Source organism: Balaenoptera ricei, chromosome 10 (assembly GCF_028023285.1).
Source record: "Balaenoptera ricei isolate mBalRic1 chromosome 10, mBalRic1.hap2, whole genome shotgun sequence".
Taxonomy (NCBI): Eukaryota; Metazoa; Chordata; class Mammalia; order Artiodactyla; family Balaenopteridae; genus Balaenoptera; species Balaenoptera ricei.
In genome coordinates, this window is record NC_082648.1 from 6,544,581 (window position 1) to 6,567,372 (window position 22,792).

The 22,792-nt window shown below is 54.0% G+C and overlaps 3 protein-coding genes, 1 long non-coding RNA gene and 1 other non-coding gene across 7 annotated transcripts in view; 1 reads left to right on the top strand and 4 right to left on the bottom strand.

Annotated features, from left to right (window-relative positions):
- Window positions 1-89: 89 nt before the first annotated feature.
- LOC132372375 (uncharacterized) lies at window positions 90-1,835 on the bottom strand. The gene is made up of 2 exons (XR_009505180.1): window positions 1,417-1,835; window positions 90-641 (listed from the first exon to the last, which is right to left on the bottom strand). It is a non-coding gene; the product is annotated as an uncharacterized LOC132372375 (long non-coding RNA).
- A 1,847-nt stretch (window positions 1,836-3,682) lies between these two features.
- Window positions 3,683-8,400, bottom strand: PHB2 (prohibitin 2). 3 transcript variants are annotated; one of them, XM_059935251.1, is made up of 9 exons: window positions 8,107-8,397; window positions 7,859-7,943; window positions 7,466-7,545; window positions 6,389-6,573; window positions 5,841-6,024; window positions 5,635-5,738; window positions 5,143-5,220; window positions 4,189-4,780; window positions 3,683-4,011 (listed from the first exon to the last, which is right to left on the bottom strand). In XM_059935251.1, exons 1-8 carry the CDS (start codon window positions 8,231-8,233, stop codon window positions 4,700-4,702), a joined length of 924 nt encoding a protein of 307 aa, XP_059791234.1. In that variant the 5' UTR covers window positions 8,234-8,397; the 3' UTR covers window positions 3,683-4,011; window positions 4,189-4,699. The 3 variants fall into 3 exon arrangements, with proteins under 3 accessions (XP_059791234.1, XP_059791236.1, XP_059791235.1); XM_059935253.1 differs by having other exon boundaries at window positions 5,841-5,970; window positions 8,107-8,392; XM_059935252.1 differs by lacking the exons at window positions 3,683-4,011; window positions 4,189-4,780 and adding an exon at window positions 4,834-4,899 and having other exon boundaries at window positions 8,107-8,400.
- Window positions 5,312-5,566, bottom strand: LOC132373865 (small nucleolar RNA U89). The gene has a single exon (XR_009505522.1). It is a non-coding gene; the product is annotated as a small nucleolar RNA U89 (small nucleolar RNA).
- Window positions 8,401-8,543: 143 nt separating the features above from the next.
- EMG1 (EMG1 N1-specific pseudouridine methyltransferase) lies at window positions 8,544-14,344 on the top strand. Its single transcript, XM_059935254.1, has 6 exons — window positions 8,544-8,788; window positions 12,759-12,860; window positions 12,968-13,109; window positions 13,474-13,532; window positions 13,610-13,759; window positions 14,069-14,344. Exons 1-6 carry the CDS (start codon window positions 8,621-8,623, stop codon window positions 14,180-14,182), a joined length of 735 nt encoding a protein of 244 aa, XP_059791237.1. The 5' UTR covers window positions 8,544-8,620; the 3' UTR covers window positions 14,183-14,344.
- Window positions 14,345-14,565: 221 nt separating this feature from the next.
- Window positions 14,566-22,792, bottom strand: part of LPCAT3 (lysophosphatidylcholine acyltransferase 3) — a 37,998-nt gene continuing 29,771 nt past the window's right edge. The window contains exons 2-13 of the mRNA XM_059935250.1: window positions 20,821-20,928; window positions 20,197-20,303; window positions 19,610-19,703; window positions 19,426-19,463; window positions 18,857-19,035; window positions 18,019-18,127; window positions 17,282-17,368; window positions 17,023-17,189; window positions 15,673-15,820; window positions 15,439-15,597; window positions 15,203-15,331; window positions 14,566-14,973 (exon numbers count right to left, since the gene is read on the bottom strand). Of these exons, the coding sequence (XP_059791233.1) occupies window positions 15,215-15,331; window positions 15,439-15,597; window positions 15,673-15,820; window positions 17,023-17,189; window positions 17,282-17,368; window positions 18,019-18,127; window positions 18,857-19,035; window positions 19,426-19,463; window positions 19,610-19,703; window positions 20,197-20,303; window positions 20,821-20,928 (1,313 nt within the window). The 3' untranslated portion in view covers window positions 14,566-14,973; window positions 15,203-15,214. The remainder of the gene's footprint in view (window positions 14,974-15,202; window positions 15,332-15,438; window positions 15,598-15,672; window positions 15,821-17,022; window positions 17,190-17,281; window positions 17,369-18,018; window positions 18,128-18,856; window positions 19,036-19,425; window positions 19,464-19,609; window positions 19,704-20,196; window positions 20,304-20,820; window positions 20,929-22,792) is intronic.

Below are 22,792 nucleotides of genomic sequence, written 5' to 3' on the forward strand. Positions count from 1 at the left end.
TTGAACCGAGGTACCTGTATCATTCCTATTTTACAGTGGGAGAAACTGAGACACAGAGAGATTAAATAACTTGCTCAAGGCCACAGAACTACTGAGCAGCGAACCTAAGCTTTTATTTTAACTCAGGCCTTCTGGCCCCAGAGCCTGCATTCCTGGAGACGCAGCCAGGGTCACCCCGAGGGGGACACAACCACATTCTCCAGCCTGACTTCTACATCCGGGAGCTAAGAAGATCGATAACAAACGGCCAGTTAACACAGGCCCAGGGCCAACCTCCCTCCCCCGGGCACCTGGTGTGCAAAGGGGCGCCACGCTCCTCCCTTTCTGGGGCTACTAAGAGCCCTTAGGCTGTTGGTCAGAGTTTCAGTTTTATTTTTGTTCGCTCTTCCTTCCCCTGGGTCCAGAGTGGACAACAGCGATGACTCCTTCTTTGCGTTAAGGCTTCATGTTGCTTGATAACGCTAGTCTCCTAGGGAGTTGAGCCCGAGAGAGTCTGACTTGGGAAGGCCCGGCTTCCTGCTGCTGGGCCGGCTGAGGCTGGGTGGTCATTCACTCAGCGTACACTTTGTTTATTGAGCGTCCCTGTGTCCCAGGCACTGGAGCAGTGCTGGGGCATGATGGTGAACCCGACAATTCCTGTCCTGGTGGGCAGGCAGTCCCAGAAACAGTCCACAGACATAGAATAAATACAGACAAGAATTAAGAAGGACGCCAACAAAGGTGGGGGGGCGGGTAGGGAGCGAGAGGGCAGAGCTGGGATTGGGCGGCACAGCTCAGCTCCCACGAGCTATGGCCCTCCAGGGGGTGCGTGGGTGGAGAATCACCTGTGGGCCTCAGGGCCCCTCTCCCAGCAACGCCCTTGCTATCCCAGCTTGAGCCACACAAAAGAAAGGCGGGTCCCATCCCCTCTCACCGCCCTCGGGCTGACTGCCCCGCGGCTGGGACTTGGACTCTCCAGGGCTGTGAGGTGGGTCCAGGGGCAGCTCTGCCCGGCGGGGTGCCCGGTCCCTCTGGAGAGCAGAGCCAGGGCTGCAGGAGAGCAGCTCAGAACTTGAATCGGCCGGGTCAGTGCCGACGCTCCTGGCCAGCTTGGGACTCTTGGCAGGGGCGGGCACCCCAATACTAAGGGTGAGGACAGGGAGGCGCCCCGGGGGGAGCCGCCTGCCCTCCACAGGCCGGGATGTCCAGCACAGGTGGGCACCGGGCAGGGGCACAACCCAATCCCTGCTGAGCTGAGCCCTCTCTGCCCTCAGGTTCTCTGGCAGGGGCCTGGGGGAAGGGGCTAGCTGGGGGTGGGAGTGGCCGTGGGGCGAGGCCAAGGAGGAAGGCGAAGGGGGCGAAGACAACCCGTCCCTCTGTCCCTCCGACAACAGGCTGCCTGGTCTGGGCCCCGGGGCAGAGGAGGCAGGTACGTACGAGAGGAGAGACCACGGCCGAGGGTCGGGGCCTGCTGGGGTGACCAGGCCTCAGAGGAGGCGCCTGCGGCTGGCGCTGGGAGGGAAGGGGTTAAGGCAGCGGGGGGTGCAGCCTATGGCTGGAGGACACACCTGTGCGCAGGGGCGGCGGGCGGGGCCCAGGTAGGAGCCTGCGCTGCCCGGCAGGAGAGAAGGAAGGAGGAAGAGTGGAGGCCAGGGCGGCTTCTAGGCCTTGAATCCTGAGCCTCAATTCCTCCTCCTCTCCGTGGCCCTCGCTCCCTGGGGGGCAGGCGGCCTGGTGACAGGTAAAGGCCGGCGGGAGAAGGGTCCTGGGGCGGAGCGAGGGACTGCCGGGGTCGGGAGGTGCTGAGGGCGGTGAGCTGGTGCCTGGGGGGCAGGGACAGGCTGCGGGGGGCGGGGAGGGGGCTCAGGGCGGGGAAGAGATGGGCGGGGGGCTTCCGAAGCCTTGACCCGGCCTCAGTGGATCGGCAACCCGGGGTGGGCCTGGTGGCGGCTGCCGGGCTCACCCGGAAGTGTCCCTGGGGACACGGGCGGTGGGGGAGGGGAGCCAGGGCTCCGCAGCTCCACCGGGCGCCTGGGCGAGGACTGCCGGCCCGGCCGGGCGGTGGGGTGGGGGCCCCCGTCTTACCCAGCAGTGTTTGGGTGCTGGTTGAGAGTCTCTAATACTGCCGGGTAATGATGGAGGCCCCTGCCCCTGTGCCAGCGACGTCCACCGCCCCAGGCCCCCAGCGCCCAGCTGGCTGCGACGCCCACTCCCGAACCTCCCCACAGCCTTGAAGGCCCCTTCTTCTTGAGCAGAGGGTGCTGAGAAAGAGGTGGCTCTCGGTTGGCTGTTGGCTGGTTGCCCACGGAAGGGACACAATGGCCCCAGCCCCTCCCCCAACCCAGTGTGATTTGTCATCTGGAGGATCCAGAACCCACAGCTTGACCCTGAGCTTGGGATTGGCTCGCAGACTTTCAATAGACCTCAGCTGGCCTGCGGCCAGGGCCCTTGGAGCGACTGGCCAGCTTCAGCCCGGACGCCTGTGGCCGGCTCTGGGTCCATCTTCCAGCACAGTGTTGGGTGGTCTAATGGTGAAGCTCCTAACACTGTCTGGTAAAGATGGCCCCCGGCCGGTGCCCTCGCCATCGACCTTCAGGGAGCCCTGAAGACCACGGAGGCCTCCAGACCAGCAACCTCTGACCTTTACCCCTGGGGATGGGGGGGTGGTAAGTCACTAGGAAAGGGAAACAATGGGAGGAGACAAAATGGCTGCCTCGGAGACACAGCGGGACTTGGAAACACGCTGGTTCTCTGGGCACCTCCATCCTCTTCCTGCCTCGGGAATGCGAAGGAAATAAAACGTGGATGGGACTTGGGCGGCCTCGTTCTGCTCATTCACCTCTCACCTCGGGCTTCCAGTTCCTCAGGGCTGGGGCGGCCACATCTGCTTTGTCTCCCCGTCCCTTTCATGACAGTCAACCTGCAGAGCAGGGGACAGTTAATCTACTTTCTTCAAAAACCAAAGCAGCTGAAGGTGAACCCAGGCCCTGTGCCCTCTAACCCCGCCACTAAGAATTCCAGGATTCCCGCCTACACTTTCGCCCCGGCACGGCTGGGGTGGCACGTGGGCACGGCTGGGGTGGCACGTGGGCACAGCCAGCGGCTTCGTTTCGTGGCCGCCCAACCCTCAGCGAGGGCGGCGCCGGGGAGGGAGGAGGCGCCTGTCCTGTTGGGGGCCCAGGGCTGTGGGAGTGAAGAGCCCACCTCCAGAGGTCGAGCCCTGATTGAGAGACGGAAGTGTGGGTAGCCTGCAGCAGGCAACAGGGCCCGCCAGCCGTCTGAACACGTAAACCCCCTGATGAGCACAAGTGGTCTCCCCACAGCTGCATGGAGCCCTGTTACCAAGGAAGCAGCTCCTGTTGGGGTCATCAGATTTTTGGTCTAGCTCAGCAAAGCCACAGCTGCTCCAGCCTTTGAAAAAGGAGATGTTGGTAAACAAAGGGGTGATGCGGTTTAGGAGGGTGGGGTGGGGAGTGCAGCTGGCCTCAGACTCCAGGACTCGCAGTTCCCACCCTGGGTCCTGTTCTGGATCCGGCTCTGCCGGCTTCCAGGGTGAGAGCAGCAGGCCCCGGCTCTGCCTACCTGCCCTGGCCGGTGTCCTCGCGCCCCCTGCTGGAAGAGACGAGGAAGGACCCAGGGGTGCGCGGTGTGAGCGTGCGCATGCGTGCCTCCCCAGCCCAGTTCAGACACCAGAGGCTTTGACTTCAGCTTAAGTAATAAACATTTATTGAGAATCTCTGGGGTGGTGGTTGTTGCTTCTGACCACGAGGGAGGAATCAACCCTGCAGGAAATCACACACTGTCCCAACACCCCTGGCCGACACCGGGAGGAATGTCACTCCCCTGAAAATGGTCAGTCTTCATCCGAGAAGGGCTGGGAGGACAGATGCAGAGGGACCATCGCAGGACAGTGGGGGCTGGGTAGGGCCCCAAGTTGGCTCCTCAAAAACCGGGGAAGAAAAAGATCCACTTCCTCCCTGGGGGTGGAGTTCTTGTTCAGCGGTTCATTTCTTACCCTTGATGAGGCTGTCACTGTGGAAGTGAGACAGACGGTGACATTATTAGGGGACGTACCTGTGAGAGGCAGAGGACCTCGGGCCACTCCCTCCTCAACTACCCTCCTCCCTGAATGTGTGGGTGGGGAGGTGAGAAAGGTGAAGTGGGGAAAAGGCAGGACCCCATAGAAACAAGGATGCACCATCAACTTACCTTCCCCTTTGGACGCCAGGTCACCAGATGAACAGGGAACACAGACCGACAAGAGAAAGGTACACGTGATTCGACAGTTTCATGCCCCACTCAACTCTAAACCCTCCTTCGCTCCCAAGAGAAAAAGACAAGCATGTTGGAAGCCAGGAATCTCAGGCTCTGGAAAGAAGACTTGCTCCCTGGCCACTGCCATTTCTCACCCCTGCTTTCCTAGCATCCTTCCGTGCCCCAGAGCAGCTCCCAAGGAAAAACAGCCAATATCATCTTTTACCACTTCTCACTTAAAACTTTACAATTAAAGTGCTTTTTACATGAATAATCCCATTGGATCGCATAAAATCAATCCCGTGAGATTCAAGTTAGGAATTGTCAACCACCCACTTTTCTAACTGGTTCAGAGACATGGTGTTTTCAAGGGTCACACGAGTAAGCTGGTAACAGGCGCCAGAGCCCAAGCGGCCAGACTCCAGCCCTTGTTCTGTGTCAACACCCCACCTGAAGGCCATGTCTCTCACCGGGTGAAACTTTCATCCTGTAGGTTCAGCACGAGGTTGTCAGCAGTGAGATAGATACGATTCTGTGATGTGGCGATCTACAGGGCAGAAAGTAAGATGACTGTTTGTACCAAGCAAAAAAGACCTTGATTCCTACCCTTGCAATTCAGTAACCACTGGTGGAACACGTGTGGGTTACGAACAGGGATGTGGCGATGTGAGAGCTACGGTTTCTGCGCTCACACAAGGATCCAGAGCAGCGAGCAACTGTGATGTGTTAGGTCCACAAGAGGCATGAACAAAATGTCAGGGGCACCCAGGGAACATCATTTTTGATGGGAGAAGGAGTGTCAGAGAAGCCAGTTTGAATAGAAATCCGAACAAGCAAGATCCTAATTCCCTCATTTCAACGTGTAGAAACACTTTCCCCCCCTCAAGGCGGCCTTGAGCTCACACTCACCGTCTTGGAGATGTTCTGGGCTGCCCGAATCTTGCGCAGCTTGATGTAGCCTGGGTTCTTGCCCAGAGCTTCTCCCAGGTGAGCAGGGTGGGGTTAAGGGTTCACACAAGGCCAGATCTCAGCTGGGGCTGCACCCTTATGACTCCGCTCACTCAGCCATCCTCTGGGCTGTCAGATCCAAGGTTGCGCTCAGGTGGCTCGTGCCCAGCCCTACTTTGCCCCCACCTGTAGGCCTCCCCGCAGGCAGCTGCTGGGAACAGGAGGCAGCAGCACAGATGGAGGCAAGGCCAGCAGTGCTATTGATCTGCCTTACAGTGAGGAGCCAGGCCTCAGGTGCCCCACTAAGACTTCAGATCCCACCCGGCACCCCAACCCCCAGGGGTCAAAGAGCACGGTTCGCATTCGCCTTAGTCTCATCAGCCAGCCCACAGGGCCGGATGGGAAGCAGAGTGTTCCAGGGGCTGGGCTGAGAGCTCTGCAGCAGAAGGATATCATCTTGGCGGCCTCAGCCTCACCCTCGGCCTGCACGATCTTCTGCCGCTGTTCCTGCTTCGCTTTTTCCACCAAGAACTGGGCCCGCTGGGCCTCCTGCTGGGCTGTGGTGGGAGAGAATCGGGGTCGCAGATGCAAGGTGTCAGGAACCCCATCCCTCCTCCTGCTTCCTCAGAAACCCTTGCCTGACTCCTCTTGCGACTCACCCACTTGTTTAGCTTCTACAGCAGCCGTGTATTCTCGGCTAAAGCTCAGCTCAGTGATGGCTACATCGTCCAGTATGAGGCTGAAGTCCTTGGCCCTCTCTGTCAGCTCCCGTCGGATCAACAAGGACACCTGCGGGCCGGGGGGAGGAGGGGAGGGCAGAGGGGCATTGAGGGGACTGGAGAACTGAAAGGAAGGCGTGCTGCTGTGATCATCAGAATCCTAGATCTCCGGAAAACCGCAGAAAGTGCGCTAACTCTTTCTTAGTTCCTTACTAGGCCAGCTGAGCTGGGAAGGACTTGGGTCACACTGAGTCCTCCACGCTGTACCAACCCCACACGCACGCCTCGACCACTTTTCTCCCACGCCGCCCGACACTAACTGTTATCGAGCTCCAATCTTGGCTCTCCTTGTTTCCCACGGTGGCCATCTACACAGCTTTTTGGTGGCAACGGACCTCGGGTCACTACCCTTTCCTAACACCCAGTGCGCTGGGCCTAGGAGAGAAATGCTGACGCTATGCAGATGGTGATGGGAGCCGGAGTCAGACCTGGGCCCGCTGGGTGATGAGCTGCGAGGCGTTGAACTTGGCCACCACGCTCTTGAGCACCTCGTTGACGATGGACGGCAACACTCGCTCCTCGTAGTCCAGCCCCAGGCGCTGGTACATGCTGGGAAGCTCCAGGGCGTTGGGTCTGGACAGCACCCGCAGGGAGATGTTCACCATCTGCAGGTCTAAGAGTGAGGTCAGCAGTGGCTGGGCAAGGCCACGGGGGCCTCACCTGGCTTCTTAGCAAAGCCTCCCTCCCCAAGCATTTTCTCCTCTGGCTTCTCTCTATACCCAGGGCAATGCCCTGCGGTCCGGAACTGCCCCGCGGGGAGGAGTGACTCAGCACAGACCAAATGCGTCCTTGTCCACTGTCAAGTCTTCTCTACCCACAACCCTCCTCCAGTAAAGCTGACCTTTCTTTTTGCTCCTCTACTTTAGGCTCTGTTACACTGTATCATAATCCTGAACTAGATGGTAAGGACTTGAGAACAAAGGTGGTGTTTTGTGAATCCTTGATTTCTTAGGGCCTAGGGTTTCGGGAATGTTAAGCAACCTGCACTAAAAATCGTGCAAAACAGTACGTTACAGGTGAGCTACCTGCCTCATTGGGTACCTGTGTGTGTGTGTGTGTGTGTGTGTGTGTGTGTATGTGTGTAAGGGTTGGTCTGGGGAATCTCAAAGGCACAGCTTCTGTGAATAGTCTAGGAGGAAACAGGTGCACCAGTGAAGAGTGCGGCCAAGTTTCCCCAGGACAGAGCGTACCAGTAGATTAATGAGTCAAAGAATTAAAAGAAAGAAAGGTTTTAAAACAAGGTTTTGATCTAGGCAGTGACTAAGACAAAGGACAAACAATGCTCTCACCGAGTTTACATTGGGGGGAGGAGGAACAGTTGAAAAATGTGCAAACGCACAGCGTGTCCAGAAGGTACTGCTTGAACTCCAGAAGCAGGTACCTTTATTTTAGCTTGTTTGCAGAGGTGGAAACCAAGGCCCAAGAGATCTGACACTCCCATCTTGCCTAGTCTCTGGCCAGGCTCCCTTGTTTACCGCCAGTGACGCCCCAGTGCCCAGACCTACCTTTGGAGCCTGTGGGGGAGGAAATTTTTCGGGGTCTGGCGCGAATGTCATAGATGATGGGGTACTGGAACCAGGGGATCCTGGAGGGGAGAGAACAGGGACAGGGATTAAAAGACTACAGTTTCCCTAGTTTTGTCCGGTTTTCCTTCACCACATGTTTCGTGGCCTGCTCCTCCTCTTAATGACCACGGTCAAAAAGAAATTGTCTTCTCCCTCCGGAGAACAACAAACAGCATGTGCTCCTGAAGATTTGGCCGGCACGCACTGTTCTGGGAGATAGGGTGGGGAGGGTAAAGAGCGGCTTGGAATCCCGCTGAAAGTCCTCCCACAGCCATAGGTGGGTCGGCGTTCAAGGCTGAAGGGTCAGGGTCAGTCCGCTCTGCCAGCCATTACCTGAAGTGAAGGCCCTCGGCCAGAATGGTGTCCTGCTGCACGCCTCCGATCCGATTAAAGAAAATGGCTCTCTGCCCTCCTTCCACTGCAGGGAGAGGGGTAGGGGTCAGCCCAGGCCGGGCTCGGAGTCCGTGCCAGCCTCTGGTGGGGCGGGGTGAGGGGCTGGGTGTGCGCGGGGACCTGGCGGGGCTGGGCAGGGGTCCGGGAAGGGTCGGGAGGAGTCCGGAGGGCAGGCGGAGGTTGCTCACCGGTGAACACCGACTCGCGGACGCCGTAGGCCACGGCGCCGGCCCCCAGCAGCAGCTTCAGCGCCGTGCCCATGCCCCGGGGCCCGGAGGGCAGCCGTCCCGCTAAGTCCTTCAAGTTCTGGGCCATGTTCGGTCCTGAGGCCGGCGGCACCAGTGGTCCGAAGGGGGTGCCGGCCCGCCTCTACCGCTCTCCAGTTTACGGATCGCACCCTCCGCACGAGGGTCCGGGCCCCAGGTGCTCGCGGGAGAAAGGGCACCGGAAGTGCGCTCCCTTCTAAACTCTCCCCCCAGCCTGCGGCGGACCCGAGCTTGAGGCACAGGAAGTACGCCTCTGGAAGTTCCCTCCCCTTTCTGGAACCCTGCCCTCCCAGAGCGGCTTCGGGAGCACCTGCAGCCAGCCGTCGCCATTTCCGAGCGCCCACTTTCAAAATGGCAGACGGAAGGAAGCTTGCAATTGGGCCGAGCGCGAGGCTGTAGTTTAAGGACGTTACACAATTTCCGGTCCGGTTGCAAGATGGCAGCGCCCGGTGGTGGATTCCAACCTCGTGAGCGGCGCGCCGCGGAGCAGGAAGAGGACTGGGAGGCTGTGACGCCCAAGCGGCCCCGACTCGGGGCGGGAAGCAAGATCGGAGGCCGTAGGCTCATTGTGGTGCTGGAAGGGGCCAGTCTGGAGACAGTCAAGGTAGTTGCGGACTAGGGGGTGAAGAGCGTAGATCGATAGGATGGGACCGGGTTGGGTGAGGGTGATGGGCTCAAAGTGGATGGAGAAAGCGGAGACAGGTGAAACATGCTTTTGGAGAAAGAGTGGCCTAGTCGACTGTCTCTTCCTTTAACATGGGTCGGCAGTGCTCGTTTTCTTTGCCCTTGAATCCCATTGCAGCCGTCACATGCTTGCTTCCGATTGATTTACTAGGATTCTGTGGTAACCCTAACCCCATCCCCAACCCCAAAGTCGTCTAAGGGGAAGGGGTTTCGTCCATCGCGTCGTCCCGCTTCATCCCAAGACAAGCTTACTAGGCAGAGGGGAAAGGTAGTTACTGTAGCTCAGTCTTCCCACCCTTTTATTTGTTAAGGACTTAATGTTTTAATACGTTGAAAGGTGTCTGTCACTCTCCTTTCTATTACTGTACATTTCAAAACACTGCCTGGACCAGATTATCATTAATACTTTCACATCTTTATTTTTACTTATCATTTGGCTCTTCTCCCGAACAAATCCGGCAGTTCCCTGTCTTAAAAATTTGTGCAGTGTTCTCATTCTTTCTGATATTGTTTCTCATACTGTTTAGAACAACTTGTTCAGTGAGTAGGGCCAGAAGAAATAGCACTGGTTTAGAAGCCAGACCCGGATTTTAATCTTGGTTCTTACACTTATTTCAAGTGTGTGATTTTGAGAAAACAAGTTTGTAAAGCGGGGGTTAATACTTTGCAGGGGAACTGTAATGAAAGTGCTTTAAAAGTAGTACATTGCCATAGTAATCTGAGTGCAATTCATTTCCATCTTTTCTTCCTCAACCACTATGGCACTTTATTAAGCTTGTAGTTTAGAAAACTTTTTTTTTTTTTAATGACCATCTAATCAGGTTTCCTTTCATTTTCTTCTATAATTGATATTTCTAACCTAATTATAGGTTCATATATTCATCTCTCACTTCATTGCCGCTGTCTTCCCAGGCTATTAATTCTGAGTGTCACGTAACCACTTCATTTCTTCATATCTGTGGGGATGACAGTAGTACCTATTTTACTGGGTTGTTGGAAGGATTAAAGGAGTTAATATGTGGAAAGGGTTTAGAATAATTTCTGTCACTTGGAAATAGTTGTTATTATTATTCTTGATTCAGGTTACTTATTAGGAAGTTGAAAATGTTGTGGGCAAATTAAAGTTCCTAGAGCATGCTCTGGAATAAATTAGGCCAGTTGTCATTAATGGTACTCCAAGGGTGATGGACTCCATAGCTGGTTGAAATCTTCCATACTGTTAGCTTTTGCCTTCCTTGTGCTGATACCTCTTGCTTCTGCAAGCCTCACCTGGGCCTGCACTCTCCATTTATTCTTTTTCAATTTTTAAAAATTGTTTATTTTTTATTAGAGTGTAATTGCTTTACAATGTTATGTTAGTTTCTGCTGTACAATGAAGTGAATCAGCTATGTGTATACGTATATCCCCCCCTTTAAAAAAATTAATTAATTAATTAATTTGGTTGTGCTGGGTCTTAGTTGGGGCAGGCAGGCTCCTTAGTTGCGGCTCCAGGGCTCCTTAGTTGTGGCTCAGTGGCTCCTTAGTTGTGGCATGCAAACTCTTAGTTGCGGCATGCATGTGGGATCTAGTTCCCTGACCAGGGATCGAACCTGGGCCCCCTGTGTTGGGAGCACAGGGTCTCATCCACTGCACCACCAGGGAAGTCCCTCCATTTATTCTTTGTACTCCAGCCTCACTGGCCTTCTTTAAGCTCTTTGAAAGCACTACGTTCTCTTATACCTTAAGGTCACTGCAGATAATATTGTTTAACTGCAAGCACCCTTTACTCAACTCTTTGCTTTATTAATTCTTACTTAATGTTTATTCATTTAACAATTATTGAGTCTATTAGGCTACTCATTCTTCAGTTATTAGGTTAAATGTTACTTTCCCATAGAAATGACTCCCTTCCTCGTATAAATCAGGTCCTCATAATCGTTTAGTGAACCGTTTAGTTTTCCTTCGTAATGTTTATCACAATTCGAATTAAATACTCATGTGCTTGTTTAGTTTGTCTCTTCCACTAGAAGGCTATAATGAGGACAGAGAATAAGGTTTTAAAAATTCTTGTATCTCTAGTGCCTATTACAGAATACACATGGTATTCATTCCCTGATTATTCTAGTTAGTGGTTTTCAAGCTTATTAACCACAGCCCACAATAAAAAAAATTACATCGTGAGCCAGTATGCACACTCAACTATATGAAGCCGAAAGTTTCATAAGCCTTTACTTACCATGACTACATTTGAAGTACTCTGATGTTTTCTATTCTGTTCCATTAAGAGAACGAAACCCTGGTTATAACTTACTAATGGGTCAAAACTAGATTCTTCTATTCAGGAGGTTCTTTTTCTTCTATAACTAAGAGTGTCCCATGGACTTAGTTCTTGGTCCTTTGTTTTACTCTCTGTGACATTCTTGTTATTTCAGGTACTCAGTTAATTTCAAAATCTATATGCCTCTTCCCCCAAACTTTTTGGAGTCATATCTCAAGATGTTGCCGGACATACAAATGTTGTGTTGATACATAAAAACTTGGCCTTTTCAAAACCTGTGTTTGTACTTACTGGTGTGTTTTTATTTTTATTTTTTAATTTATTTTATTTTTTCCCCATATTTGCTTATTTATTTACTTATTTATTTTATGGCTGTGTCGGGTCTTCGTTTCTGTGCGAGGGCTTTCTCCAGTTGCGGCGAGCGGGGGCCACTCTTCATCGCGATGCGCGGGCCTCTCACTATCGCGGCCTCTCTTGTTGCGGAGCACAGGCTCCAGACGCGCAGGCTCAGTAGCTGTGGCTCACGGGCCTAGTTGCTCCGCGGCATGTGGGACCTTCCCAGACCAGGGCTCGAACCCGTGTCCCCTGCATTGGCAGGCAGATTCTCAACCACTGCGCCACCAGGGAAGCCCATGTTTTTAAACTTTTTATTGACCACCCTATAATGCTCCTCAGGGTTCTGATTTGCAATTGTTTCTTTTAGCGGTTGCTCACATGCTTTAAAACTGGAACCATCCTTCTTTGTTTTACTTATGAGAGTGTTCCTTGATTAAACTACCTCTTGCCTCATTAGAATTTTCACATTTCTTCCTGCTCAGATTTGCAGCTCTTTGTGCATGTTTGTTATAAGCAAACTGAGGGTAGTGACTGTGTATGTTTTGCCCAGTGTATACATAATGCTTTTGTGATAAACAAGCATTCAATCTTGCTCATTAACCTCACTTCTGCCTGGTTCCAGAATCCCTCACTGGTTTTGCCTAATACCCATAGGTTTTAAAATTAAATCCAGTTTAGGGACTTCCCTGGTGGCGCAGTGGTTGAGAATCCACCTGCCAATGCAGGGGACACGGGTTCGAGCCCTGGTCCGGGAAGATCCCATGTGCCACGGAGCAACTAAGCCCATGCGCCATGACTACTGAGCCTGTGCTCTAGAGCCCGCGAGCCACAACTACTGAAGCCCACGCGCCTAGAGCCCGTGCTCCGCAACAAGAGAAACCACTGCAATGAGAAGCTGGCACACCGCAATGAAGAGCAGCCCCCGCTCGCCGCAACTAGAGAACACCTGCGCACAGCAACGAAGACCCAGCACAGCCAAAAATAAACAAATAAATTAAAAAAAATTCAATCCAGTTTAGATCGTGTGGAATCACAGGCTGCACTCTTCCTCCCTTTTCCCTCCAAGACCAGTAATGGGATGGGGGTTGGAAGGGGAGGACGTGGCCACACAGTAATCCCCTGGAGGGCTTTTGGGGCCGCACACCGTGTGTCTGATTTAGTAGATCTGGGGTGGACCTGAGAATGTGACTGTGTAACAAGTTTCTAGATGTTGCTGGTTTAGGGACCGCCTTTGAGAACCGCTGTTCCAGGTGAAAGCAGCTTATGTTGCTCTTGATCTTGTTCCCTGTTCTTCAGGTGGGGAAGACGTATGAGCTGCTCAACTGTGACAAGCATAAGTCCCTGTTGCTGAAGAACGGACGGGACCCTGGGGAAGTGAGACCAGACATAGCTCACCAGGTAACTCCAGGGACAGAGCTCAGGCCCCCGTGCCTCTGTACGGAAGGTAAGGCAGCTGCGTGCGACTTCTCTTGTCTTAACCGTGCCTTGGTCTTTGCCTCCCTCAGAGTTTACTGATGCTGATGGACAGTCCCCTGAACCGGGCTGGCTTGCTACAGGTTTATATCCACACGCAGAAGAATGTGCTGATTGAAGTGAACCCCCAGACTCGAATTCCCAGAACCTTTGACCGCTTTTGTGGCCTCATGGGTGAGAGAGAAGCCTTAGGACTTAAACTTGGCAGTAGTGATGAAGGAAGAGGCAAAGGGATATATTAAGTGTGGAATTTTTAAGTGGGGGAGGGGCACATGTGGCTGATTCCAGAACAGGGGGTCTGCGCTTTCTTCCCACGCACAGTGGGTACAGCGTGCGTGGGTTCCTGGCTGAGGAGCAGGGAGGGGGCCTGTCACCACACAACCAGTGATGTGCTTGACAGCTGCTTGTGCATGACATTTCAGTTGTGTAGACACGCAGGGCACGTGGAGCTCAGCTCACCTAAGGTTTTTCCTGGTTAAATTACTGGGCATAAAAGGCAGGCTCTCTGGCTAGCTCTGAACTCTTTTTTCTGCCCTAGTTCAGCTTTTACACAAACTCAGCGTTCGAGCAGCTGATGGCCCCCAGAAGCTCTTGAAGGTGAGGTGTTGACAGCTACTGGTTGGAGGTAGTGCTCTTGGAATGTGTTTGGGGCTGATTTCTCTGTTTTTCTTTAGGTGATTAAGAATCCAGTGTCACGTCACTTCCCAGTTGGGTGTATGAAAATCGGCACTTCTTTTTCTGTCCCGGTCATCGGCGATGTGCGGGAGCTGGTGCCCAGCAGCGACCCTGTTGTCTTTGTGGTGGGGGCCTTCGCCCACGGCAGGGTAAGGCCTGGGCTCAGCTCTTAGATTCTTCCCGGAGCTGAAGCTCAGGACAGAATCCCAGGAGCACTTAGCGTTTTGACGATCCTTGTCCTTATAAGTTGGGGACAGATGAAGCTTCCATTTCCTGCCCCCAGGGCGCATCCTTTGAGGAATGCTGGCATATGTGTCATGGTCAAAGCCAGGGCCGTCTCCGTCCTTTGCCCACACTGGTATTAAACAGCACTGGGAAATGGTAGTTTTCCTGCCCTAGACAAGGGCTGAACGTGTGACGGAGTGACAGAGTCGGCTGACTGACTGCCCTCTCCCCAGGTGGACGTGGAGTACACAGAGAAGATGGTGTCCATCAGCAACTACCCCCTCTCTGCTGCCCTCACCTGTGCAAAGCTCACCACAGCCTTTGAAGAAGCCTGGGGGGTCATTTGACAGAAGCGCCCTGCCCTGACACAGAGACTGTGGACATTGCTTCCCCGCCCCGGTGCTCAGCTGACTGCTGCACGACCCCCTTCCTGCACCGAGACCGGGGTTTGCACGGGTCCAGGCTATACACCTGCTATTTGTTTATCTTATAAACATTGTTCTTGCAAACCTGGTTGTCCTTTGGGGATTCCTAAGCTCAGCAGCCTCTGATGGTGTGACCTGGCGTAACCCCTCAGACCTCAGGAAGACACATGAGGTTACAGTGTTTGCAGTTTGGCCCTGGGCTTCGCAGGTGGGCTTTGTGCCCTAAAGGAGGGAGCCCTGATTATTTCAGCCATGGCAGGTGTGGAGGGCTGTGTCTGAAAGAAAGCATCCAGGAGCGCTAGCAGTGAAAAACAACACACTGAGGTGACTTTATCTGGTACAGTCCTAGGTAGAAAAGTGGAGCAGGCGGGGCCGTGCCCCTCCCCTCCCCCCATGGGGGGGGGGGGCGGAGGTAGCGGCACATATACAATCATAGTAAATTGGCGGAAGAAAACCACAACAGATTCCTGGCTAGAGGGGGAGAGATAAGGCAACGTGCATGGGGGAGCCCAGAGGGGAGACAATGGACCCCTCTACTCCTCCCACGAGAGTCTCCCCTTTGGCCCCAGATGGAGACGTGGCCGGCAGCAGAGGCACAGCTGGGGGAGCCCCGTCTTCCCGCACCCTGGCTTCTGGTTCTCTGTGCTCTGGGACGAAGGAGTGCTGTGGGAAGGGAGGCGAGTCGTTTCTGCACCAGTCCTGCTCTGGGCCACCTGCAAGGGGAGAAGGCGGGCAAGCAGGTCGGCCTCGCCCTCCTCGTCCCTGGTCTGCAGCCCTTCCAGCTCCCTCCGGGCGCGCCTCCCGGCAGTCAGTGCCCCATGCTGTGGTTCCCGGAAGCCAGGCCCCGCGAGGTTCCCCCCGCATCTCCAGTACTACCCCCCACCCCGGTCTGTTGCTCTCTTCTGTAACCTGGTAGTTTCAGCTCAGCTGGAGGGATCTTACCAGGGAAATAGATTATTCCATTTTCTTTAACTTCTCTTTCCTCGGCACCATTGCTTTGCGAACATAAGGCAATATGAATAGTAGACTCAGGAAGAAGACATGGCCAAGGAAATAGACGGATTTATACACCTGTGGAGGGATACAGGCCACCGCGGTAGACAGAGGGCCTGGATTCAGCCCCACTGCCTGAGCTTTCAGTGGCTCCCTCCCCTCCTGGCAGGCAGGCCCTTGTGTACCTTCAGCCATTTGTCCCACGTGAAGAGGCAGAAGGCAGTCATCGAGTAACCCATGAAGAGCCAGTGGATGGTCTGCTGCACCAGATAGTAGAGGGGCTGCAGGACCCTGATGGAGGCCAGGCTGCTCAGGGCTGGGCTGTCTTGAATCAGGCTGGCAGCCTGTGGAGGAAGGGGAGAGGGCTCAGCGTCTTACCCCTTCTCAGGCCCCTTTCATCCACCACCCTTAAGGCTTACCTGTCTTTCCACAATAACAATGAGGAATTCCATCTGAAAGCAGACCAGGTACCCTGAGTGGAGGCCGTGCCAGAGGGACAAGAATAGCAATGAGAGGCCCTGGGATAGTTGTTTATTTCCAAGGAACTTGAGTCGTTTGAAGAAGTAACTAGAGAGAAGGGTGAGAAAGGATGAGACTCAGATCCATCCTGCCTCTGGGTTCTTGGAGTCCTTAGGGGTGCAGGGGTGGCGGCTGCTCCCACCGGGCCCCCTGGGGGAGGGGAGGCAGTGCCCTCCGATCACTTTATTTATTTATTTATGGCTGCACTGGGTCTTCGTTGCTGCACGTGGGCTTTCTCTAGTTGCGGTGAGCGGGGGCTACTCTACGTTGCGGTGCACGGGCTCTAGGTGCATGGGCTTCAGTAGTTGTGGCTCACAGGCTCTAGAGTGCAGGCTCAGTAGTTGTGGCGCGCGGGCTTAGTTGCTCCACGGCATGTGGGATCTTCCTGGACCAGGGCTGGAACCCGTGTCCCCTGCATTGGCAGGCGGATTCTTAACCACTGCGCCACCAGGGAAGCCCCTCCGATCACTTTAAAATGAAAGGCAGTGAAGCTGACGAGTCGTGGTTTAGACAGAAAAGAGACGTAAGGCTCAGCTGGGGCCCCGCCTGGTACAACGGGTAATGGCGGAGGGCCTGCCAGGCGCCTGGTGCTGAGGCTGCAGCGGTGAGCGGGGCCGGCCCTGCACCCACGCTGCCGACAGTCCCCCCAGTCGTGGGACTGAGGAAGTGTTTGTGAACGTAAGGCCAGCAGCAGAAGTGGGGTGAAAACCCAGCACTCAAGGCCATGTATGCCTTGTTTCTGTCTTTCAAAAATGACAGGGATGGGACTTCCCTGGTGGCGCAGTGGTTGAGAATCCGCCTACCAACACAGGGGACACGGGTTCGAGCCCTGGTCCGGGAAGATCCCACATGCCGCGGAGCAACTAAGCCCGTGCGCCACAACTACTGCGCCTGCGCTCTAGAGCCTGCGAGCCACAACTACTGAGCCCGTGCACCACAACTACTGAAGCCCGCGCACCTAGAGCCCGTGCTCCGCAACAAGAGAAGCCACTGCAATGAGAAGCCCGTGCACCGCAACGAAGAGTAGCCCCCGCTCGCTGCAAGTGGAGAAAGCCTGCGCGCAGCAACGAAGACCCGATGCAGCCAAAAACAAAAAAAAACAAAAAAAAAATGACAGGGACGGTTTGGGGGGGTTGGGTTGGGGACAAAAGTGGGTGTGGCTGGGGTGTGAGAGTGGCTGACGGGCGGGGCCCCCCGAAGCGGGCAAAGCTGGAGGAAGTGACGTGCGACCTCCCCGGCTGGGCGCTTACCGGGCCACCCAGGCGTTGGTGTTGATGTTGAAAGAGGCGATGGTGCCCGTGAAGCGGGGGTCTGTCTCAAAGAGCCACACCTTCATGTTGGCGCAGGTGTCCCACTTGGCCCTCCCGAGCTCGTCAAGGCCGTGGAAGCCCAGCCCCGTCAGGATGCACACGCCTTCCTGAGGGAGCCACGGCGTAAGCGACCCCGCCGCTCTGCGCCCTACCCAGCCTGCAGCTCGTCTCGCCGCGGCCCCGGGCCCTCTCTCCTTACCGTGACCAGCCAACAGGCGACGTATTTGTACAGCACAACCTTGCCCCAGACCAGCATGTACAGGCAGCGGAACCAGAAGCTGTGGTTCTTGACAGGAGAGAAGGCATGGGCATTAGGGACACCGCCAGGCCAGGAAGGGCCCCCCGTGCTCCCCGCCCTCACACGTCTGGCTGACTACTACTCCGTGCCCCCCGATGGTCTGCCTAACTGCTTTGCAACAGGCCAAGGGGGCCCAGCAGGGAGCGCCCTCGCAGAGGCCCTCAAACAGTGCTGTCCTCAACTCCTCTCCTAAAGAGCCGGGCACCTGGGACACTAGTGCTGGGGGACTTTTACATCCACGTTCGACGTCAGCTGAAGGAGACCAACCTCCCCAGAGCTGGGACGGAGCCCGAGCCAGCACTCCCCCTCCCCGGGTCCTGAGCTCCTAGAGCCCTGGTCTGCCTGGGCCGGAGGGGGCTCGAGCCGCCTGGCTGTAAGAGGGCGAGCTCGAGCCGCTGGGGGAAGGTCAGGGGTGCTGAAGTGCACCTGGCACAGCCCTGTGCCCGCGAAGGTCGTTCAGTGCTGGCTGATGAACGGGTCCCGGCCCGGCTGGCATTGACACCAACTCTCAGATCTAGAGCAAAACCAACACGCGTCTGTAGGTGGTGTTACCCACTTCTCGGCTATCTACGGGCTCCTGGCCTGGCCACTGTCTATCTCTGGCGCAGTCGCACTGCTGCTGTTCGGGAAGCACTCACTTCGTAGTCGTCAGTGAGGAGATAGTCTTCTGTGATGTACTGGCTGAGCAGGGTGTAGCCCACTAGGTAGATAAGGCCCAGACTCAGGCGCCTGAGAGCAGGTACGGTGCTGGAAAGGAACAAGCAGGGTCACCGCGGGCGGAGGCCCCTCCCTTCGCCCTCCGACCTTCACGAGGGAGCAGCTTCCCAGAGTGAGCGCAGCCTTAGGGCTGGACGTGAGGATGGAGCGTGCAGACGCTGCGAGTTCTGGGGTGGGGGTGGGGCAACGGGGGGCGGGCCGGGGAATCTGGGGTGCTCGCCCTCAGGGGTCCCGTGGACCTCGAGGACTCCCCCATGTGCTCGGGCTACATCGGGACTGAAAGCCCGATGCAGAGACGGGGAAGGACCGGTTTTGGATCTGCTCCCTCCTCTCCTGGCTGGATCGATGCTCAAATGCAGGCTGGACAAGTTCTCAGCAAAGGGATTTTCCTGGTAACTTATCAATCTTCTACTGTAAGATATATTTTTATATATATAGATTTTGATATATTTAACAGTATTTTTTAAACTGGGAAAGTGAGTTTTAAAGGCAGGGACATGACTGGTTCAGGCAAAATCCTATGGCATAAAAGTGAATTTTTAATGTTTGTACTACAGGGTCGGGAGGGATGGCGGGAAGTGACCCAAGCTGAAAAGGGCCCCCTTCCTGCAGCGAGCAGGCACGGAGCGCCCATCACAGGCCATGAGCCAGGGCCAGGCCAGAGAATGCAGCCGGCCAGCCTTCAGGAAGTCACTTGAGAAGTGGCTTTGTGTCGGGCGAGAGGCCTACGCAGACGTCCTGACTGAAGGGGGCCGTTACCTGTTTGGTATCTTGCCTGGTAGGTCAGTCAGCTGTCCCTGCACCAGCTTCATGTAGTGGTTCACTGAGAACTGGGGGCCCACCAAGAAGGCCCCATAGAAGTAGGAGAAGCCAGCAACCTCCAGCAGGGAAGGGACATGGCGTATGGCGTATTTCTGTTGCTCAGAGGACAGGGATTTCTATGGCGAGAAGAGAACGAATGGTTCAGGACCCCAAGAGCCAGTCTGAGGGCTCCCCACCCTTGTCCCCACTGATCCAGGTTCTTCACATAGAGCCTCTTTGAGGGGATGACAGTACGGAGAAGAGCCGGTGCTTCAGCGGGTAATGGGCATGTGCAGGCACAGCTCAGCCTAGGCCGGCTGCCGCTGCTATCCCCAGTGCCTTGCTGGCCCTGATCTCTGGACTCTGAAGAAGACCTGGACCCGGGCAATCAGACTTGTCGGTCCTTGATCAGTGCGGCCCGAAATGGCGATCACACGGGCGGGCATGAGGGCGTGGGGATAACAACAGCCGTCCTCCTTCCCTCTGGTTAAACTCCTTCACGTCTCTGCGGAGGGAGGGGTACTTACTTGATCTTTCCCTCCGTCATAGTAGTCGATGGCGAGACCTGAGCAGAGAGAGAAGGTGTGGGTGGAGAGGAGGGAGGGGACACAGGACGTGGCCAGGAGCGCACGGGGCAGGGCCCGGGGTAAGCTTACGGTCGGATGAGAGGAGCCTGGGTGTCAGAGGGGAAGGCAGGGCCCCACCACTCACCGATCAGCTTCAAGGTCAGGACACAATGTGGCATCGTCCACTTGATATCGTAGTTGCCAGTGGCTGTGTAATAGTATCCGGCAAGAAGATAGGCCTAGGAGAGGGGCAAATATTTATTCTACTGTTGCTATGATTTATTTTCTCCCTGCTCTGAAATCCAATGTATTCTTTTCACTTTTCCTTTCTCCTGGTCTAGAAACTGAACCTGTTAAGGGGAAGAGACGTCCTCAATGCTTACACTCTGTGGCTCATTCTACGTGGATTTTCTGCCTTGCCTTTAAGTGACTCCCCTCATGGACGGCTGGGCTAATCTGGTCAGACTCAAAGCACCCCAATGGCACAGTCCTATGCAAAGGACCGCCGGCACCCCGTCCTGGAGGCGGGTGAAGCATCGTCACTGCAGCCTGCAGATGAAACACCTGGGGCTTCTGGAAAGTGACCCAGAGCCACACTGCCAAGTGTCGTGGGGAGAAAGGATTAGAAACCCGATCTCCCGGTCCACGGCTTCTTCTACACCGCAGTCCCCATCCTCCCCGCGCCCAACTGCTGTCAGCTGTGACCTGAGCTGCCCAGGGAAAGACGTTTACCATCTGGAAGCAAAAGGTAGTGAGGACGGCAGTGATGGTGCGGCCCATCAGCCGGAGGATGAGGAACTGAAGCACGATGCATAGCAGGGAGTGGTAGAGCTGGTTTCCTGGATGCGGAGGAGAGAGCAAATTTTTGCCTGTTTTTTTCCTGCATTCCCACCCTTCCTGAGACTTCTAAACACAAAGAGAATATATATATATATATATAAAAAACTTTGGTATTAGGATTTTTCTTCTTTTTTAATAGCCTCATGTTTTGGAAGAAGGGAAGGAAATTAACTGTATAAATATAAAGGACTGCCAGGGAGCTCCTGTATTTCTGAACTTTGGGCGTAAGGGATGCTCCTGGGGGACCGCTTGGGTCTGTCGGCCAGTTCCGGCCACAGCAGAGACAAACTGGTGCTTCTCTGTTGATGGCGTCTGGTAAGGGTAACCATTCTCAACATGCTTTTACCGGGGAGAGGAATGCCTGTGAAGGGAGAAGTTAAGCTGTGTCCCTGCCCATACAAACCCTCTGCTACCAGAGCATCACAACTCCCCTCTCCATCAAATTCTCTCCAGGAAATTTTGTTCAGGTCTGTTCCTTCCCAGGTTCCCCGTAATCACAGTGCTCAGTTCACTCACCAAAGTTATAATAAGCAATTGAGAGGCCTGTAAAGGTGTGGAAGAGATGGATGAGGTAGCTGTCCTTGTAGAAAAGGTAATGCCGATAAAACAAAGCCAAGGGGTAACCTGGAGGGGGAGGAAGAGCAGAAGAGGGTTACTCGTGTCTGGGGTCCTCCCAGGTTTGTTTTGGAAGTTGATCTGGCATGAAACTCAGCCCAGAGAGGAAGAAACATGCATTGTACGGATGTCTACAAAGACAATAACAGCATCCCCAATTATCAAAAGAAGTCTCTTTGTAAATACAAATTTAAAACTGAAGATATTTCATATTGAGGCAATACAAACTGGGTCTGAAGACTAGGTTTCATTTATGGCTTATTAAATATTGCTAGGAATTTTCTCTTGCATTTTTCTGAAATGATACAAGGGATTCAGGGTGCCCAACTATGCCCAGAAACACCATTTTACACCTTTATGATCTATAATAATTTCATCACTAGCAGAGTATTATCAGTCAGATTATTTTTTCTTTTTCTTTACTTTTTTTTTTTTTTTTTTTTGGGCTGCCTGGCATGTGGGATCTTAGTTCCCTGACCAAGGATCGAACCCACGCCCCCTGCAGGGACAGCGTGGAGTCCTAACCACTGGACCACTGGGGAAGTCCCTCAGTCAGATTGTTAAGAGGATAAATATAGGGCTTCCCTGGTGGCGCAGTGGTTGGGAGTCTGCCTGCCAGTGCAGGGGACACGGGTTCGAGCCCTGGTCTGGGAAGATCCCACATGCCGCGGAGCAACTGGGCCCGTGAGCCACAACTACTGAGCCTGCGCGTCTGGAGCCTGTGCTCCGCAGCAAGAGAGGCCGCGATGGTGAGAGGCCCGCGCACCGCGATGAAGAGTGGCCCCCGCTCGCCGCAACTAGAGAAAGCCCTCGCACAGAAACGAAGACCCAACACAGCCAAAAATAAACAAATAAATAAATAAATAAAGGAGTTCCCTTAAAAAAAAAAAAAGAGAATATAAATTATTCACGGCTACAAACTGGGGTTGCTGACGGCATATACAGTTGCATAGCAGTTACAGGATACATGTAGATACTCCTTACATAATGGGCATCGACCAAGTTATAAATCCATCTAGGTATACTGGGAAAATGTCTTGTCAAGCTGTGATTTAAAGTATGGTCCCGGGGCTTGACTGAACTACAGGGGATCTCCTGATGGGCCGTGAACTGATGATGCACGGCCAAGGGTTGCTTACTGAATTAAAAGGGCCAACAACATTTGTTATTCCTAAACTAAAATTAGCATGTTCCCTGGTTTTACTACAGACCCACATTCAGTGTTCCATCAAGAAGTCTGGCTGATGTGCTTGGCAACCTTCCTACTGCAGTAGCGCATGTGCGAAGAGTTGGGATCCCTACTGTTTCTTGGAAGGACACTTTACCCAGTCTATCATTGCATAATTAGTGTTCTGAGTTGGTCATGGTTTACAGCTGCTGCAATTCTTACTTTTTTTTTTTCTTTTTTTGGCCACGTGGCTTGCGGGAATCTCAGTTCCCTGACCAGGGATCGAACCTGTGCCCTCAGCAGTGAAAGCCTGGAGTCCTAACCACTGGACCCCCTGGGAATTCCCCTTACTTTTCAATCATAAGTTGCAGTTAGTTTATCATTGGCGATATAGTTGTGAGTTTGGTTAACTCTGCAAGGCGTAGATGACTGTCATACATAAAGTGCTCAATTATTTAAGTGAATAACTAAATGGATAATCATGTTATATATTAGCTTATGTCCTTCTAGTCTTTTTTCCCATAACTTTTTTTTTTAACTTATGATCACAACCTGTGTACTCATGTATCCTAGTTTTTTCACACAACAGTGTATCAACCATTTATCTTCTTGGTGCCAGGATTTGCTGGTGTTCTTTTTTTTTAAATTTATTTTTTAATTTATTTTTGGCTGTGTTGGGTCTTCATTGCTGTGCGCGGGCTTTCT

Excerpts from the sequence above, each read along its gene's own strand:
- PHB2 (XM_059935251.1), bottom strand. The coding sequence starts at position 8,233 with ATGGCCCAGAACTTGAAGGACTTAGCGGGACGGCTGCCCTCCGGGCCC. Across the intron at positions 6,574-7,465 it reads CTCCCCCACAGGCTCCAAAG|ACCTGCAGATGGTGAACATC; the intron begins GTAGGTCTGGGC and ends CCTCACTCTTAG. Across the intron at positions 5,221-5,634 it reads AGGCTGAGGCCGCCAAGATG|CTGGGAGAAGCTCTGGGCAA; the intron begins ATATCCTTCTGC and ends CACCCTGCTCAC.
- EMG1 (XM_059935254.1), top strand. The coding sequence starts at position 8,621 with ATGGCAGCGCCCGGTGGTGGATTCCAACCTCGTGAGCGGCGCGCCGCG. Across the intron at positions 13,533-13,609 it reads GCCCCCAGAAGCTCTTGAAG|GTGATTAAGAATCCAGTGTC; the intron begins GTGAGGTGTTGA and ends GTTTTTCTTTAG. Across the intron at positions 13,760-14,068 it reads GGGCCTTCGCCCACGGCAGG|GTGGACGTGGAGTACACAGA; the intron begins GTAAGGCCTGGG and ends CCCTCTCCCCAG.